The sequence below is a fragment of the Stegostoma tigrinum genome, chromosome 5 (assembly GCF_030684315.1).
Source record: "Stegostoma tigrinum isolate sSteTig4 chromosome 5, sSteTig4.hap1, whole genome shotgun sequence".
Classification (NCBI taxonomy): domain Eukaryota; kingdom Metazoa; phylum Chordata; class Chondrichthyes; order Orectolobiformes; family Stegostomatidae; genus Stegostoma; species Stegostoma tigrinum.
The window spans coordinates 29,371,741-29,388,093 of record NC_081358.1 but is presented as its reverse complement, the minus strand read 5'-3'; the positions used below and the strand labels follow the sequence as shown (position 1 = coordinate 29,388,093).

Sequence of the window (16,353 nt, the reverse complement as noted above, 5' to 3'; positions counted from 1 at the left end):
GATTTATTTTGATTTGATTTCTTATTGTTGAATGTACTGAGATACAGTGAAAAGTGTTGCTTTGCGTGCTAACCAGACAAATCAGACCTTACATAAGTACATCAGAGTAATAGAACAGAATGCAGAATATAGTGTTACAGCTACAGAGAAGGTGCAGAGAAAGATCAACTGTAATACATGAGGTCAGTTCATTAGTCGGCTAACAGCAAGGAAGAAGCTGTTCTTAAATCTGTTGGTACGTGTTTTCAAACTTTTGTATCTTCTGCCCATTGGAAGAGGGTGGAAGAAAGTATAACGGGGGTGGGAGGAGTTGATTAGGTTGGCTGCTTTCTCAAGGTAGCGGGAGTTGGTGGAGGAAAGACTGGTTTGTACGACAGATGGGGCTGTTTTACTCTCTGTACTTTGTAGTGGTCTTGGAGGGACTGGCTGCCATACCAAGTTGTGAAGCATCCAGGTAGGATGCTTTCTATGGTGCATCAATAAAAATTGATAAGAGTCATGGTGGACCCGCTGAATTTCCTGAGTCTCCTGAGGAGGTAGTGGCGCTGGTGTACTTTCTTGACTGTACTGTTGATGTAGATGGAAGGACAGATTGTTGGCAATTTTTACTCCAAGAGACTTGAAGCTCTTGACCACCTCTACCGCAGTACCACTGGCACAGACAGGGGTGTGTTCTCTACTCCACTTCCTGAAGCCAATGACCAGCTCCTTCATTTTGCTGACATTGAGGGAGAGATTGTTGATTTTACACCGTACCATGAAGCTGTCTATCTCCTTCCTGGAGACGCTGCTTTCTCCATTTGGAGGGCTTCCTGCCTCTGTAGCAAGCAGCTCTATGATATGAATTCCAACCCATATCCATGTTCTAAAACTTTAAACACCATTTCAAAAAACATCTACACATTTGACTCAGGTCTTAACATCTAAATGTTCAAAGCTTTACTTTTTTGTGTATGTGTAATTCTTGATCTTGTGTTAGGTTAATTAAGCGCATCCCTGCAGTGCAGATAGAGGCCATTCAGCCCATCAAGTCAACAGTGAACCTCTGAACAGCATCCCGCCCAACTTTGGGATAATCCCCATAATCCTGCACTTGCCATGGCCAGTCCACCTGACCTGCACATCTGTAGTGTGGGAAGAAAGCAAAGCACCCGGAGAAAACCCATACAGGCACAGGGATTACGTGCAAACTCCACACAGACAGTTGCCCAATGGTGGAATCAAACGCAGGTGCCTACTGAGGTAACAGTGTGAACCATTGAGCCACCCAGGTACACATGGCCGCAAAAGGGTTTGGAGGCTAAGTCATTGTGTGTTTAAGGTATAGACAGGTCAGTTCTTGATTAGTAAGGGGATCAAGAGTTACAAGGCAAATGGGGTTGAAAATCATATATAACAAACATATAATCAACTGGCGGAGCAGATTCAATGGGCTGGATGGCCCAATTCAGCTCAGTTTTATGATCCAAACGAAGATCTAAATCCACACAACACAAAAACTAGTCTTCATCAATTCATTCACCCAGTTGATTATAAGGAACGTATTAATGCAGCAAACACTATGGGCTATCACAGCCTTCACACAGGAAACCTGTATCCCATTACTAGTCACTCCTCTAAGCAAGCTGCTCCAGGGCACCCACAACAGTAGCTGTTAGTCAAAACAGAAAATTACTCTGGCACGTCCTGTCCATGAAATCCAGTTACTCCAACTTCCAGCCCAGAAGCCTACACTCAAACATCAGCAAAGAAATGGAAAGTGCTGTTGGCTTAGCACAAAAGAAGCTATTAGTTATTGCTGGATGCCCACTATTTCAGCTGTAAAACATTGAGTCAGGAGTTCCTCATCCACATTCACTCCTTCCAACCTGACCATAGTCTAACTGCAATGTGTACAATCTACACTGCAACAACTCCTTAAAACCTCTTTGACAGCACCTTCCTGTGACCTTCACCACCTAAAGAAACACTGCCTGCAGGTGTATGGAACACAATAGCTGTCCTCTACGTCACACAGCGCTGCTCTTTCATCTTTACTGGGTTGAAGCCATGGACCAACCCAAGTAACAGGATCTAAGAGCACTGCAACAGTTCAAAAAGGTGACCAGCCACCATCTTTTGTTTGCTTCACTTATTCCAGGAATGTAAATGTCACTGGCTAGGCCAGCATTTATTACCCATTCCCTAAGTGTGACTCCAGAGCAACAGCAATGTTGCTGATACTTAACTGCCCTCTGAGCAGGTCAGTCAGTTCAAGTGACAACTAGGAATGGACAATAAATGGCTAGCCCAGCCAAGCATGTCCATAAGGTTTTGGCCCCAGCGAAACCATCTCCGCAGACAACATGCTCAAAACTACTGAACCTATGCCTCACCACCCACTTCACTTTCACCGGCAAAACATACAAACAAATCAACGGGACACCCATGGGATCACCTATCTCTGGACTCATAGCTGAGGCAGTGATGTAAAGACTAGAAAGGACGGCCCTTCCACAAATTCAACCAAAACTATGGATACGCTACGTGGATGACACCTTTGTCATTGTTAAACGGACCAAATTAGAAGAGACACATAAACTTATAAACAACACCCCCACCGGAATAAAATTCACCAGAGAGCAGGAGAGCAACAAACAGCCCCCATTCCCGGGCGTCATGGTAGAGCGCAAGACAAATGGGGAATTGCAAATGAAAGTACACAGAAAAGCCACACATGCAGACCAGATACTGAACTTCAACAGTAACCATCCTGACACACACAAACCAAGTTGCGTGCAAACACTATTTAAAAGGGCAACAACACACTGCAGCAACACGGAACTACACCAAGAAGAAGAAGAATACCTCTTCCAGGTTTTCAAGGATAATGGATATCCAAAGAACTGGGTCAGAAAAACAACATCAGGAAGATACTACACGCCCCAACACACTACCCTACATCAGGAACTCATCGGACCTCACTACTAGCCTTCTATGAACGCTGGGCATCAGGGTGGCACACAAGCCCACATCATCCCTACAACAACTGCTCACCCGAACTAAAGACCCACTCTCCCACATGGACAGGACCAGTGTCATCTACAAGATCCCGTGTAGAGACTGTGAGAAACACTACATCGGACAAACAGGAAGGAAACTAACAACAAGGGAACATGAGCACCAACTGGCCACAAAAAGTCATGACCAATACTCACTCATCTCAATCCACACGGACCAGGAGAACCACCAGTTCAACTGGGACAGCACCAGAATCCTGGGACAAGCTAAGTAGAGACAGGCACAGGAATTCCTAGAAGCCTGGCACTCCACGAAGCATGCTATTAATAAACACATTGAACTTGACCCCATATACACTCCATTACGAAGGAAAACCGGAAGTGAGGCAATCCATATCAACAGACTCCAGAGTTTAAACACCAGGCAGGAAAACACACTGACGCTTCATCGGAGGCTGCACTGAGGATGTTACCCAGCATGGAAACGAAACATCTGCGGAACAACAAACCAGCTCAGCAAGCCAACCAATCTCAGGAAATGCCCAGAGGCCATGAATGAATTTAAAAGGAAATAGTCAGTCAGCCAAGTTGATATTAGTCATCTGTAGACCAGACCAAATAAGGATGATAGATTTTCTTCCCTAAAGGACATTAGATGATCCAGGTGAGTGCTGACAAGCAGTGACCCCAGACCGTTCTAGAGTCTGCACATAAATCAATCAAGTCAGAACACAATGCACAATATAAAGGAGCTGTTCATAAGATTTTATTGTTATGTGTACTCATGGACAGGAGTGCAGTGAAAAGTGCGTAGTGTTGCCAGGAAATGCTTGCATTTCAGATAATTAGATTTACACCAATGTATCTGATCATGTTCATAAATCAGGGACCCCTTGTAGTCACCACTAGAATAGCTGTTTATTCCAGATCTTAATTGAATTCAAGTGTCACACTTTCCTACCAAGGGATTTGAACCTATATATCCCAGGGATTACCAAACCAGCGACATTACCACTACACCACCACTTCGCCAACTCAACCACAGCTGGGTCATAACAGAGTCAGCAATGAAAGGATTAAAACTTCTATTCACAGGGTGCAATACAGCATCTTGACAGATGGTGGCACAATTGGCATGCCCAAACTCATGGCTAATACTTAACTATAACTTCTTCGACTCAGCAGCTTGTCAGATTATACAAATTTTGGCCACAAATAGCCACTGCTCAAAAAACACAAACATTATGCCATTTGCTGGATTACATTAGTCTTCCATACAGCCAACACTCTGTCAGCGTCTGGGTAACCCACATTTGTGCACCTGACCAGCACACAGGCTGAACCACTACAGCGACAATCTGATTGGGGACAATTCAGGAACCAGTTGCAGCAAAAGGAGCACTGAATTTTGTCACCACTGGGGAAGAAGCCTTGTCAAAGCTGCGATGGTGATGTTGTGGTAGCAGGTGACAGGAAAGGCAGGCTCCCTATCTATAAGGGGCTTGGAAACTTTCCGCAGAAACTTTGCAAAAGCAGAAATCGGTAGTGGTTCCTGTCATGAACCTAGTTCTGAAGACCTGGATGCAGTGTTGAAAGAAGTTCATTGACCTCTCATGAGCAGTCAAACTCAGCATCTTCCAATGCCATTAACAGCATCAGGAACTCAGTCACCCCATTCACCCACCGTCAATAACCATTATCAATCACAATTCATACCTAATGTCTGTCACAGCTTCATCTCACAATAAGCACTGACGTAAGTCTCACATCCACATCTCACAGACTAGGCACGGTGTCAGCTCTTCAATCATAACAGCCAGAAGACCCAAACACATTGCACAACACTCATTGCCACACTTTCCTTTCTCTGCTAAGGGATTAGGGGAAGGTCAAGGTCAAATTAAGAAGAGGGACATGCAATAAACACCCACCAAGCACCGACATAGATTCATAGAGCTGTATACAGTACAGAATCAGACCCTTCGGTCTGACTCATCCATGCCAAACAGATATTCTAAATTAATCTAGTCCCATTTGCCAGCATTTAGCCCATTTCCCACTAAATCTTTCTTATTCGTATACCCATCTAGATGCCTTTTAAATTATATAATTGTACCAGCCCCCATCATTTCCTCTGGTAGCTCATTCCATGCACGCAGAACTCTCTGTGTGAAAGAATTACCGCTCAGATTCTTTTCATATCTTTCTCCTCTCACCTTAAACCTATGCCTATTGGCTTTGGACTCCCCACCCCAGGGGGAAAGACTGTGGCTATTCGCCCTATCCATGCCCTTCATGACTTTATAAACCTCAGCCTCCAATGATCCAAGGAGAATAGGCCCAACCTATTCAACCTATCCCTATAGCTGCCTACAGCTAGAGAAAGCAGTATGTGTCAGGATGGACAGGCATGACGGCGTATGCTCTGCCCAATGAAGGAGATGCTGCTTCCAAGTACTGGAGCAGCCATCACAGAAACAGCGGGCAGCAGTCGAGCAGGTATAGTCGTCCTCCTTCTCACATACCACTGATGCAGCCACACACAGACGCACACACACATGAACGCATGCACACGCACATAAACACATCCACATGCGCGCACACACGCACAGACACACACCCAGATACGTACAGACACACACACAGACATCCACATGCACAGACACGCACACGCAAGCACACATGCACAGACACACACAGACATACACACAGACACAGACACACATGCAGACATACAGACATACACAGAGACACATACATACACACATGCAGACAGACACAGAGGAAGACACAGACACACAACACACACACACAGACACAGAGAGACACACAGGCACACATGCAGAGACACACACAAATACAGACACACACATGCAGATATACACACAGGCATATGCATGCGCACACATACACACTCTTCTGATTTACAGCTGCAGACGGTGTAAGAATGCATTTCATCCTCTGCTCAATGCAACCCCAAATGGCCAGCTGACCTTCCTCCTGTGCATTACCTAAGTTCTTGGGTTTAGAATGCTACAGGAAGGATAGAAAAGGTTACAAGAAAGTCGGGGAGGGGGAGAGTGGTGTGTGGCTTTTTTTGATTAAGGAAAACATTACTGTTATACTTTGGATATTTCTGAGGGGTGGAGTTCAGGAACAAGAAGGGGTAATCACCTTGATGGGGTTCTACAAGAGGCCCCCTATAGTCTGCCAGCAAATATGTAGAGAGATCACAGCTATAATAGCTTGTAATTGTAGAAGATTTTAATTTTTCAAACCATAGACACTGCCACAGTGTTTAGAGTTTGGATGGTGAGGAATTTATACCTACTCGAGAGATATAAGATACTGGTCACTTACCAAGGGTTCGTAACAGAACAAATTGCATTCCCAGAGCAAAAGGTCTCTCTTGATCTTCTACAGACCTAAAACAGAAAAATACTTAATTTAGTTTGTGTCACTATGTCATGAAGAATAATATTTTTGTTGAAGGCACAGGAACATGATTCTCTAAGCCCAGATTTGAATCCTCATGTTCCCACAGCATGCCACTTAGTGGTGTTAATGCCCAGCCAGCAAAGACCATTATCAATTAAGGACCACGTATTTCTTCATCACTTTTAAAAACTTCATTCCTTTCCTGCAATTTCCAGCCATAAAGAAGAGCCAATGAAATGCTCCTAGCTCTCCACCTTCTCTGTTCTATAGCTGGGGAAGGATGGGGAGGGAGCTTTTCCATACTACTTGTTGGCAGTGCATCATCAATGATTTGATCCTGTCCCTGGGAAAAAAACAGAACGAGGTACAGTGTGTTGCTAACGCCATGGACATTTTGAAAGCAAAGGCGGACAGACATTTAGGCAATATAGATTTATGTAAAAATGTCACTTGCCAAAAACGAGATACCTGCAGGCATGCAATAGTACATGTTACCTTGTATGCACAGGCAAGAAAACACATGATTCACTTAGGTAACAAGATGTAGAGCTGGATGAACACAGCAGGCCAAGCAGCATCATAGGAGCAGGAAAGCTGATGTTTCAGGCCTAGACCCTTCTTCAGAAAACATTCACTTTTACCTCCTTTTTCACTGCAAACTATGATGAAAATGTATCCAAACACCGATTGACTGCTGAGGCTGAGAAAAGACTGTGGAGTTTGAGAAAGAGAGAGCGCGCGTGCGTGCTAACTGTACGTGGTTTATCCTGAGGGTCACCACACTGAGGTGAGGCAGGAGATTGACAAGGACAATCCTTCATGGCAACCTTGGCTAGTGCAGGAACTGAACCCACATGGTTGGCATCATTCTGCATCACAAACCAGCTGTCCAGCCAACTGAACTAACCAATATTTTAAGCACTTGCAAGCCAGTTTGAAATTGGAAATTAATTGGCATAGACCAAATTAAAAAAATCGAAATCAGCATTTGTGAAAAGTCCATTCTCAGTTTTAGATTCTTGCTAGGAAAATCACTTCGCAATGGCCTGATGGACATTATCTCACAGCAGTTTGCTCCAACTGTCGTCAGGGCTGTTAAGAACCAAACACATTAATGTGTCTGGCATCACACAGAGGTCAGATCAGATAAAGACGGGAGGTTGCTTTCCCAGAAGAACACGTATGAATCAGTTGGGTTTTTACAACAGTCTGACATGTCTGTGGTCGTTCTTTTTCAAACATAACAGCTGCTTATTTCTATATTTTCTGAACTAAATTCAGAACCTCCAATTTGCCAATGTGGGATCTGAATTCACATTCTCTGGATTACTCATCCAGCATGTTATCACTGGTGGCCAACTGGACAACCAAGCATATTGAGAATTCTGACTGTCAGTTTACAGGCAAGTAATAAATAGCTTTCTGTAATTTCATAATAGAGGTGTTCAGGTGGAATCAAGTCAGACAAGGTTTGTGAATGTCATTGCAGCCAAAACAACATCCTTCTCAGCTGTTACTCATGTCACATACCGAATAACTTCTGCTTTCAGTCACTGTGCTACATCTGGAAGCTGCGGAAAAGTCAGGCCCTCATAAACATGTTGTATATCAGCCACTTCAATAACTCTTTTGTAAGCTTGTGCCTCTGTGATGTTGATGGTGACACAGGTGTTTGCTCCCTCAACATGAGATTCCTGTGGCTTTGTTTCCTTATGCACAGCTTAGCTAATAAACAAAAACAGAAATTGCTAGGAAAGCTCAGCAGGTCTGGCAGCATCTGTGGAGAGGAATCAGAGTTCGTATTTCGGGTCTAGTGATTCTTCCTCAGAACTCAAGGGTTTTTTGTTTTCATTTCTGATTTATAGCAGCCACGGTTCTTTTGGTTTTTATCGCTTATTTAATTAAGCTGTTTTGTAATTCAGTTGCGGGTTAAGTGTTAAGTAGTTGAGAGTTAAGAAATACAGTCAATTTAAAGGAAACGTAAATGGGCATTTTGGAGTCATTAACAGTTCTGAGGAACGGTCACTCAACCCGAAACGTTAACTCTGATTTCTCTTCACTGATGCTGCCAGACTTCTTAATATTTTTTCCAGCAATTTATGTTTTTGTTTCTGATTTGCAGCATCTGCAGTTCTTTTGTTTTTACGAACCTGAAAGATTGTCCATCCAATAAAGACCAGGTACAGTTCCCCATTTTTTGTTGAAATGATTTGTTGAGTGAGATTTATGTTGCGCAGTCAACCATGGCTCTGAACAGTCTTGTTCACGTAATCTTCTGCTTTCACCTCAATAGCTATAACTGGACATCTTTGTCGGGAAACGGGAAACCTGTTCCGAGGAAGGGTCATCAGACCCGAAACGTTAACTCTATTTTCTCCTCCACAGATGCTGCCAGACCTGCTGAGCTTTTCCAGCAACTTTGTTTTTGGTCTCTAAATGCTCTTTATAGGTCTTTCCAGTTATTAGTATGTCATCCAAGAAAAATGGTGTCCTGAGGTAGACCTTGCAAAATGTACTCTACGGTCTGCTGGAAAATGGCAAAGACTGATGATACCCGAAAACGCCAACTCGCATATTGGTACAAACCGTTATGGGTATTAACTGTAGCATAAATCTTATCACAGTTGCACATACGCATAGCTCATCCAGCTTTGTGAAGGACAGCACCCCCTGTCCCCCTGCTAACTTTGTGTATCAGTCCGCTATGTGAGGGATTGGGTATTTATTCACCTGCAAGAAGTGATTTACCATTTGTTTAAAATCCTCACTAAAGCAAACAGAACCATCAGGCTTCACAATCACAGTGCTGTCCATTCTGCAAAGTGGAAAGGTTTGACAATTCCCTCGCTTCCCAGCCTCTGATTTCTGCCTATACTTTTGCTCATAAGGCCAATGGCACTGGACGGGCCTTGCAGAATCACAGAATTGCTTCTTGGTCAAATATATGTAAGGTGGCCTTGACCCCTTTGACAGTCCTTAGGCTTCCCTGTAAAACCTCTGAGCATTTCATTAGGGCTTCACTCAGGCTGCCATTTTCTCATTGAAAAATGTTGAGCCAATCAAGGCAAATTGTTCACAACCAATTTCATCCTATCAGCCCTGGCCCAAGCCTTTTACTGCATCAACTCCTTCTCATAAGAGACTGGAATCAAAGTTGTACCCTGAATCTGCAGGGGCTTCCCAGTTTTAGTTCTTGGGCGACCAAGGTCTTATGCAAACTTAAGATTTGCAGTCCAGAGTGAATTTTGGGAAAGAGATAATAAGAACTGCAGATGCTGGAGTATGTGAGATAACACAGTGTGAAGCTGGATGAACACAGCAGGCCAAGCAGCGTCAGAGGAGCAGGAAAGCTTGACGTTTCGGGTCAGGACCCTTCTTCAGAAGCTTCAATTGGACTGGAGGTTACAGGGTACAGACCCCACTCTCCTGCTCCTGTCCCACCTTAGTCCTGAGTGCGAAGGCTCATGGATGGACCTCCTGCCCTGAGGCCAACTGAGGTTCCTTACTGTTGCTCATGTAAGGACCACAATCCAGGTCCCCTGGTATTCAACCAGCAGTTTGATATCACATTGCCACTAAATACCACCACACCCCTGGTGGTGCTAATGGCATCGAGGACCTCTGACAGACGGGCATTTCTTGAGCTTTGACCCCAGGATAGATCCACCAGTAACCAATTAATAGCCTGACTGGCTTTTTATTAAGACAGCCTTTCCCAATGAAGGTGCTGTCAGGCACTCTATGATAACGACTGAAGAAGCAACGGCACATAGATTGGTTACCTTCCTGTTAGACAAGGACTAGGAATGGGAAATGCCTAAATCCTGGCTAATCATTAAATTATCTTAAAAAGAATTATGAACAAAATATCAGTGACGGCAATGTCCATGGATACACTGAGTGGTACACAATATCGTTCTTGTTCTCCCAATCTTGTTTCAGGAAACTATTGTCAGCAGCAGAAATAGGGTGATGAGATCAACCCGTACAGACAGACACATGTCATTACATTTCAAAGAAGGCTTGGAAAGTTTACCTCAGGAGTTGCCCAAATGGATGCTGATTAGCTCATGTGACAGAAAGGATTCAGCATATTGACACTAAAAAGTTTCACCAGGACGTAATGTGACAATGAATGAAACATGTCAATGAGTATATTCTGATACAATCTCTTGCATCCCCATGCCTAGTTGACTCCAGCCCACAGCTGCAGGATCTTACCTGAGTGTTACTATGATCACTGATGGCTGTGCACAAGCTGTGATGAGCGTGACGATGAAAAGAAATATCAGAAAAGGGATCAGTGTATTGCACGTCCGTTCACACTTGCCAGACACAGCATAGCCATTCTCATTCAAATACGTTTTCACAATGACCAATCGGAGCTGATTTCTCTGACCGACGGTAGGGGGCGTTATCACCTGCCGGCTTTGAACACAGGCACAGTCAGTGTAGTTCTTCATCTGTAAAAACATATTTGAGACTCAGGAAGAGGAGCACTGTTTTAAATTAGTGTGTCTTCTTTCAGTCACTGCACTAATTGGTACCACTCGTATACAATTGTTCTGCAACATCATCCAATCATTTTCCTACTAAACACATTCATGTCAATAAACCGATTTCTTAAGAAACTGGCAGAAACTTATTCAAATATAAAAGAAAAGTTCATTTTTAGGAACGATATCCACTGTTTCACTCGTTCTGATGTTTGTTTATTCTCCACTACATTAGTTAGACATTGCCCTTTTACACTACATTATAGTTGTTCCTCCTTTACACACAAGATGCCTCTTTATTAATCATAATTTCCCCAAGACTCCCTACAAGAAATGTTAGAAAAAAACTTCTTTAAAGTTCTGGTTTCTCTCCCTCACCTTTCTTAAGAAGTCAATGCTGGAGCTGCAATTATATCCTGCAGCACTGTTTTCAATTTGCATTTATAGAGATTAATATTGAAAGCACGCCACCTGCCTTTAATCATAGAAATGCCCTGACCTCTGTATCTTTTGACTGAGTGGCTTGAATTCTTTCTCAAATTTTATTTTAATAGTTCAATGATACTTAGTGACTTCAGCGTTGATTTTATCTTCATTGACTTCAATGGAAAATAAAATCTCCAATTTTACACGCCTTACTAAATCAAACTCACTGTCAGTGCACTTCAACTGTGCGTGTCAGTCAGTTGTAGGGGAATGTTATTTTGGCATTCACAACTGTGTGGTAGCAGTTACTCACCCCTGTACTTTCATTGACAACATTTGAACAACCAGCTAAGCAAGGGCTGAAGTACGTGATCCCATCCGATCCACAGACAGGCTCATACTCATGGGTTCTGCACGCACAGTTCACGTTGCAGCCTCCTGTTAGATTTCTGTGAGCCATTGTAAGTGAAGGGCTGAAAGGAAAACACAAACAGCCATTACTAACGTCATTCCCTCTGCAAAAAAAATACACTGCGCTCGCTAGTTTGTTATGCTTTTCAAATGGAATGATGGGTATCACCATTTCTTTTTGCTAATGGTGGATAGGTTTAGGCTGATATTGGCAACGTCCTTCTGAATCCATGTCCCATGTCACTAAATAGCAGCTATCTAATCTGGAGGTCATATAATGGTCAGAGTTATATTACAGCCAGTATATTTCAATAATTTCTAAGCAATTTTTCTTTTTCTTTCCTTTCTTGTGTCAATTGATGTAAACTTTCTTTGCTATAGCACCTTCAGAGAGATTTAGGAACTATTGTAGGCTATTTCTTCCCTGAAGCCTGATTCACCATTTAATGAGGTCACCTCTTATCTGCAACTTAATTCCACCGGTTCAACTTAGAATTTATTCTGAGAAACCCCAACTGAAGTAAAACACCATTAAACAATTCAAAATTCAATTCAAAATAGTACACATTTATAAAAACTATAACGTATTGTAAAATGGTCACATGTAATAAGTATTTTATTTTAGTTTTTGTGCTAGGAAAGCAAGCTCTGTACTCAGTACAATTTTCAAGTGACTATGGTATATAACACCGGGTAATTTTAAATAACCCAATATGTTTTAATAAACCTCAATAATGTTTATAAAACCCCAGCCCAGTGTCTACATAACCCCCAATAATTTTTATTCAGGTAGATGGAACTCGTAAGCCTGGGAGGGCAGTCCATCTAAGAGAAAGAAAACTCTGATTTTAAACCTCCGCTGCCTTGTGGCCATACCCAATCATGGGAAAGGCTTTGGGAGTAAATCCTGAGGATAAATCCAGAGCCGGAGTCCCTGAGACAGTCTGATGTTATGTCCAACCTCGTTCTGGCAACTCCTGCGACGAGGCCAGTGCGAAGTTGTATCAGCCCCTGCCCTTCCCTCGGACAACACTGGTGACGTGGAGAGGGGAGACATGCTGCATGGGCAACTGCTGATCTCTCATAAAACCCTGGCCAGGCCTGCGCCCTGGAGAGGACACTCCAGCGTCGCCTCACCGCGGCGGCAAAACACAGAAAGCAGCTGTCACCAGTTATAAGCCGCGCTCGATTGGCATAGAGCAAGGCGCCAGGGGTTGCTTTCGATGGAGGGAGAGGCCATCGCCTCTCACTGGACAGCTACTGCCCGCCTCAAGCTGGACAGCCCCCAGCCAATTAGGTGCTGTCCCACCACAGTCCGCCCACTCCACTGAGTGCATGGGGCTTAGGGATACACTGGGCTCTCTATTTTGTTATGCTTTTCAAATGGAATGATGGGCTTAGGGATACAAGTATCCTGAATCACGGACTGTAAACACTGCACCAAGCAAAACACAAGGAAACAAGGGAAGAAGCCAGCATTCAGGCTTGGATGCTGGAACGTACGGACCATGGCAACTGGTCTATCAGACGACCTTCGAGAGATCAGCAACACCCGCAACACAGCAGTGATTAACAACAAACTGCTCCGACTCCATGTGGACATTGCAGCTCTTCAAGAGAGAAGGCTCCCAGAATCGGGGACCTTTCGTGAGAGAGACTTTACCTTCTTCTGGCAGAGGAAAGGCATAGACGAGACCAGAGAGCACGGTGTCGGCTTTGCCATGAAGAACTCGCTGTTGAAGTTGGTGGAACCCAGCAAGGCTGGATCGGAGCAGATCCTCTCACTTCAACTGCACATCTTTGATGGGCCTGCCAACCTTATCAGCGCTTATGCTCCAACCCTCTATTCCACACAAGATGCAAAGGATGAGTTTTATGATCAGCTTTGAAGGAAATTACAGGCGATCTCAAATCAGGAACGGTTTCTGCTACGTGGCGACTTCAACGCCAGAGTGGGTGCCGACCACGACTCCTGGCCAGGCTGTCTGGGACAGTATGGGATCGGCAATATGAATGACAATGGACAACGATTGCTCGAGCTTTGCACGCTCCATGAACTATGTGTCACCAACACCCTATTTCCAGGCCAAAGCTCAGCACAAAGTTTCATGGAGACATCCCTGCTCCAAACACTGGCACCAGCTGGATCTGATCCTCACGAGACGCAGCCACCTGAAAAACGTGCTCATGACTCGGTCCTTTCAGAGTGCCGGCTGTGACAGGATCACTCCCTGGTTTGCTGCAAAATCAGACTCCAACCAAAGAAGATGCGCTATGCCAAGCCTGCAGGCAAGCAGCGTATCAATGCTACTATGACCCAACATTCAGGCAAAGCCGCAGTATTCTCCAAGTCACTGGAGGACGCCCTCCTTGCAGACCCACCAGAAGGAGCTTCTCAGCAGAGATGGGACTCTCTAAGGGACACTATCCACAGCACTGCATTGAAGACCTTCGGAAAGGAGCGGAGCGAGACACAGGACTGGTTTGAAGCAAATGCGAATGAGCTCAACGTGACCATTGAGGTGAAGCGTGCTGCACTGTTGAAACACAGACATCGACCTACCCAGGTAACACTGCAAGCACTGAGGACAGCAAGAAACAATGCACAGAAGACAGCCAGACACTGTGCAAATAACTACTGGTTACAACTATGCAAAAGCGTCCAGTTATCACTTAATACAGACAACATACGTGGAATGTATGATGGGATCAAGAAAGCCATTGGTCCAACCCAGCGCAAGACAGCTCCACTAAAATCCAGGACAGGCGAGATCATCAAAGACAAAAGCCAGCAGATGGAGAGATGGGTGGAGCATTACTCCAAACTCTACTCCAGGTAAAACGACATCTCGGACAATGTGTTAGACACCGTGGAATATCTACCGGTCATGGAGGAGCTGGACGCATTGCCGACTGCTGACGAGCTGAGCAGAGCCGTCGACAGCTTACCCACTGGGAAGGCACCAGGGTTGGGAGGCACCAAGTGTGGGGTCATCAAGTGTGCAAAGGGGGAGTTCAGCTCAGCCACCTGCTGGAACTACTGTGCCAGTGCTGGGAGGAGGGAATGGTGCCACAAGACATGAGAGACTGCAACATTGTCACCCTCTATAAGAACAATGAGGACAGAAGCGACTGTAACAACTACAGAGGAATCTCGCTGCTGAGCATCGTTGGGAAGGTCTTCACCCGCGTGGTCCTGAACAGACTACAGAAAATCGCCGAAAGTGTATACCCCAAATCTCAGTGTGGTTTCAGGTCAGAACGCTCCACAATCGACATGATCTTCTCCCTCCAACAGCTACAAGAGAAATGCCAAGAGCAATACAGCCACTCTGCGTCGCTTTCATTGACCTCACGAAGGCATTCGACCTTGTGAGCAGAGATGGTTTGTTCAAAATCCTTGCCAGGATTGGTTGTCCTCTGAGACTCCACAGAATAGTCCAATCATTTCACGCGGATATGAAAGGCGTCGTTCAATTTGATGGCTCTTCTTCAGAGGTTTTCAACATCCGCAGCGGTGTGAAGCAGGGCTGTGTGCTTACCCCCACCCTGTTCGGCATATTCTTCGCAGTCATGCTGAAACACCAATTTGGAACATCAACTGATGGTGTCTACCTCCACACCAGATCGGACAGAAGGCTGTTCAGTCTGTCCCACCTGAGGGCAAAAACCAAGGTTCGTGTTTGCAGGCGATGCAGCGTTGGCAGCACTCTCTGAAGAGCAACCGCAGTGCCATATGGGCAACCTCTCAAGAGCCTGCCAGGAATTCAGCCTATTAGCCTGAAGAAGACCAACGTGCTGGGTCACGGCGTTGAGCACCCCCTTGTCATCACCATCAACAACTACGAGCTGGAGGTAGTCCATGAATTCCTGTACCTCGGCTCCACCATCACAGACAGCCTCTCCCTGGACTCCGAGATCAACAGGTGGATCGGAGGAGCAGCCTCCACATTCGCCAGGCTGACAGAGAGAGTCTGGGAGGACTTAAAGATGATGACGACCACCAAGATTGCAGTCTACAGGATGTGCGTCCTCAGCACACTGCTTTACGGCAGCGAGACCTGGAGCCTCTACCCCAGACAACAGCGGCGTCTCTACGCTTTCCATCTTCGCATCCTAAGACGCATTCTGGACACCAAGTGGACCGACCGAGTCACCAACACCGAAGTCCGCACCCGCACCTAGGTACCCAGCCTCTTCACCCTACTCCAACAATGCCGCCTCCGCTGGTTGGGTCACATACATCGTATGCCGGACGGGAGGATCCCGAAAGATGTGCTGTACAGGGAATTGGCCATCGGCAAGAGAGCACGAGGGCAACTTCATCTTTGTTACAAAGACGTCTGCAAAAGGGACATGAAGTCAATGGACCTGGACATCGAGAAATGGGAAGACGTCGCAAACGATCGTTCATGCTGGAGACAGGATCTATGCAGAGGGCTGGAGTGAGGAGAGGAGAAACTGAGGCTTGCCGCTGAGGAAAAGCGCGCTCGACGGAAAGACCGCAACACGGCAATACTGGAGGAGAGTGTCTTCAAATGCAGTCACTGCAACCGAGACTGTCACTCCTGTGTGGGCCTGTA

At 45.2% G+C, this 16,353-nt stretch overlaps 1 protein-coding gene across 2 annotated transcripts in view; it reads right to left on the bottom strand.

Moving 5' to 3' along the window:
• The window catches only part of LOC125451395 (solute carrier organic anion transporter family member 5A1), a 161,633-nt gene that overhangs the window by 8,488 nt on the left and 136,792 nt on the right, over nucleotides 1–16,353 (bottom strand). For both annotated transcript variants that reach the window (XM_048528432.2, XM_048528433.2), the window contains 3 exons: nucleotides 11,673–11,832; nucleotides 10,659–10,900; nucleotides 6,360–6,424 (listed from right to left, as the gene is read on the bottom strand). In XM_048528432.2, the coding sequence (XP_048384389.1) occupies nucleotides 6,360–6,424; nucleotides 10,659–10,900; nucleotides 11,673–11,832 (467 nt within the window). The remainder of the gene's footprint in view (nucleotides 1–6,359; nucleotides 6,425–10,658; nucleotides 10,901–11,672; nucleotides 11,833–16,353) is intronic.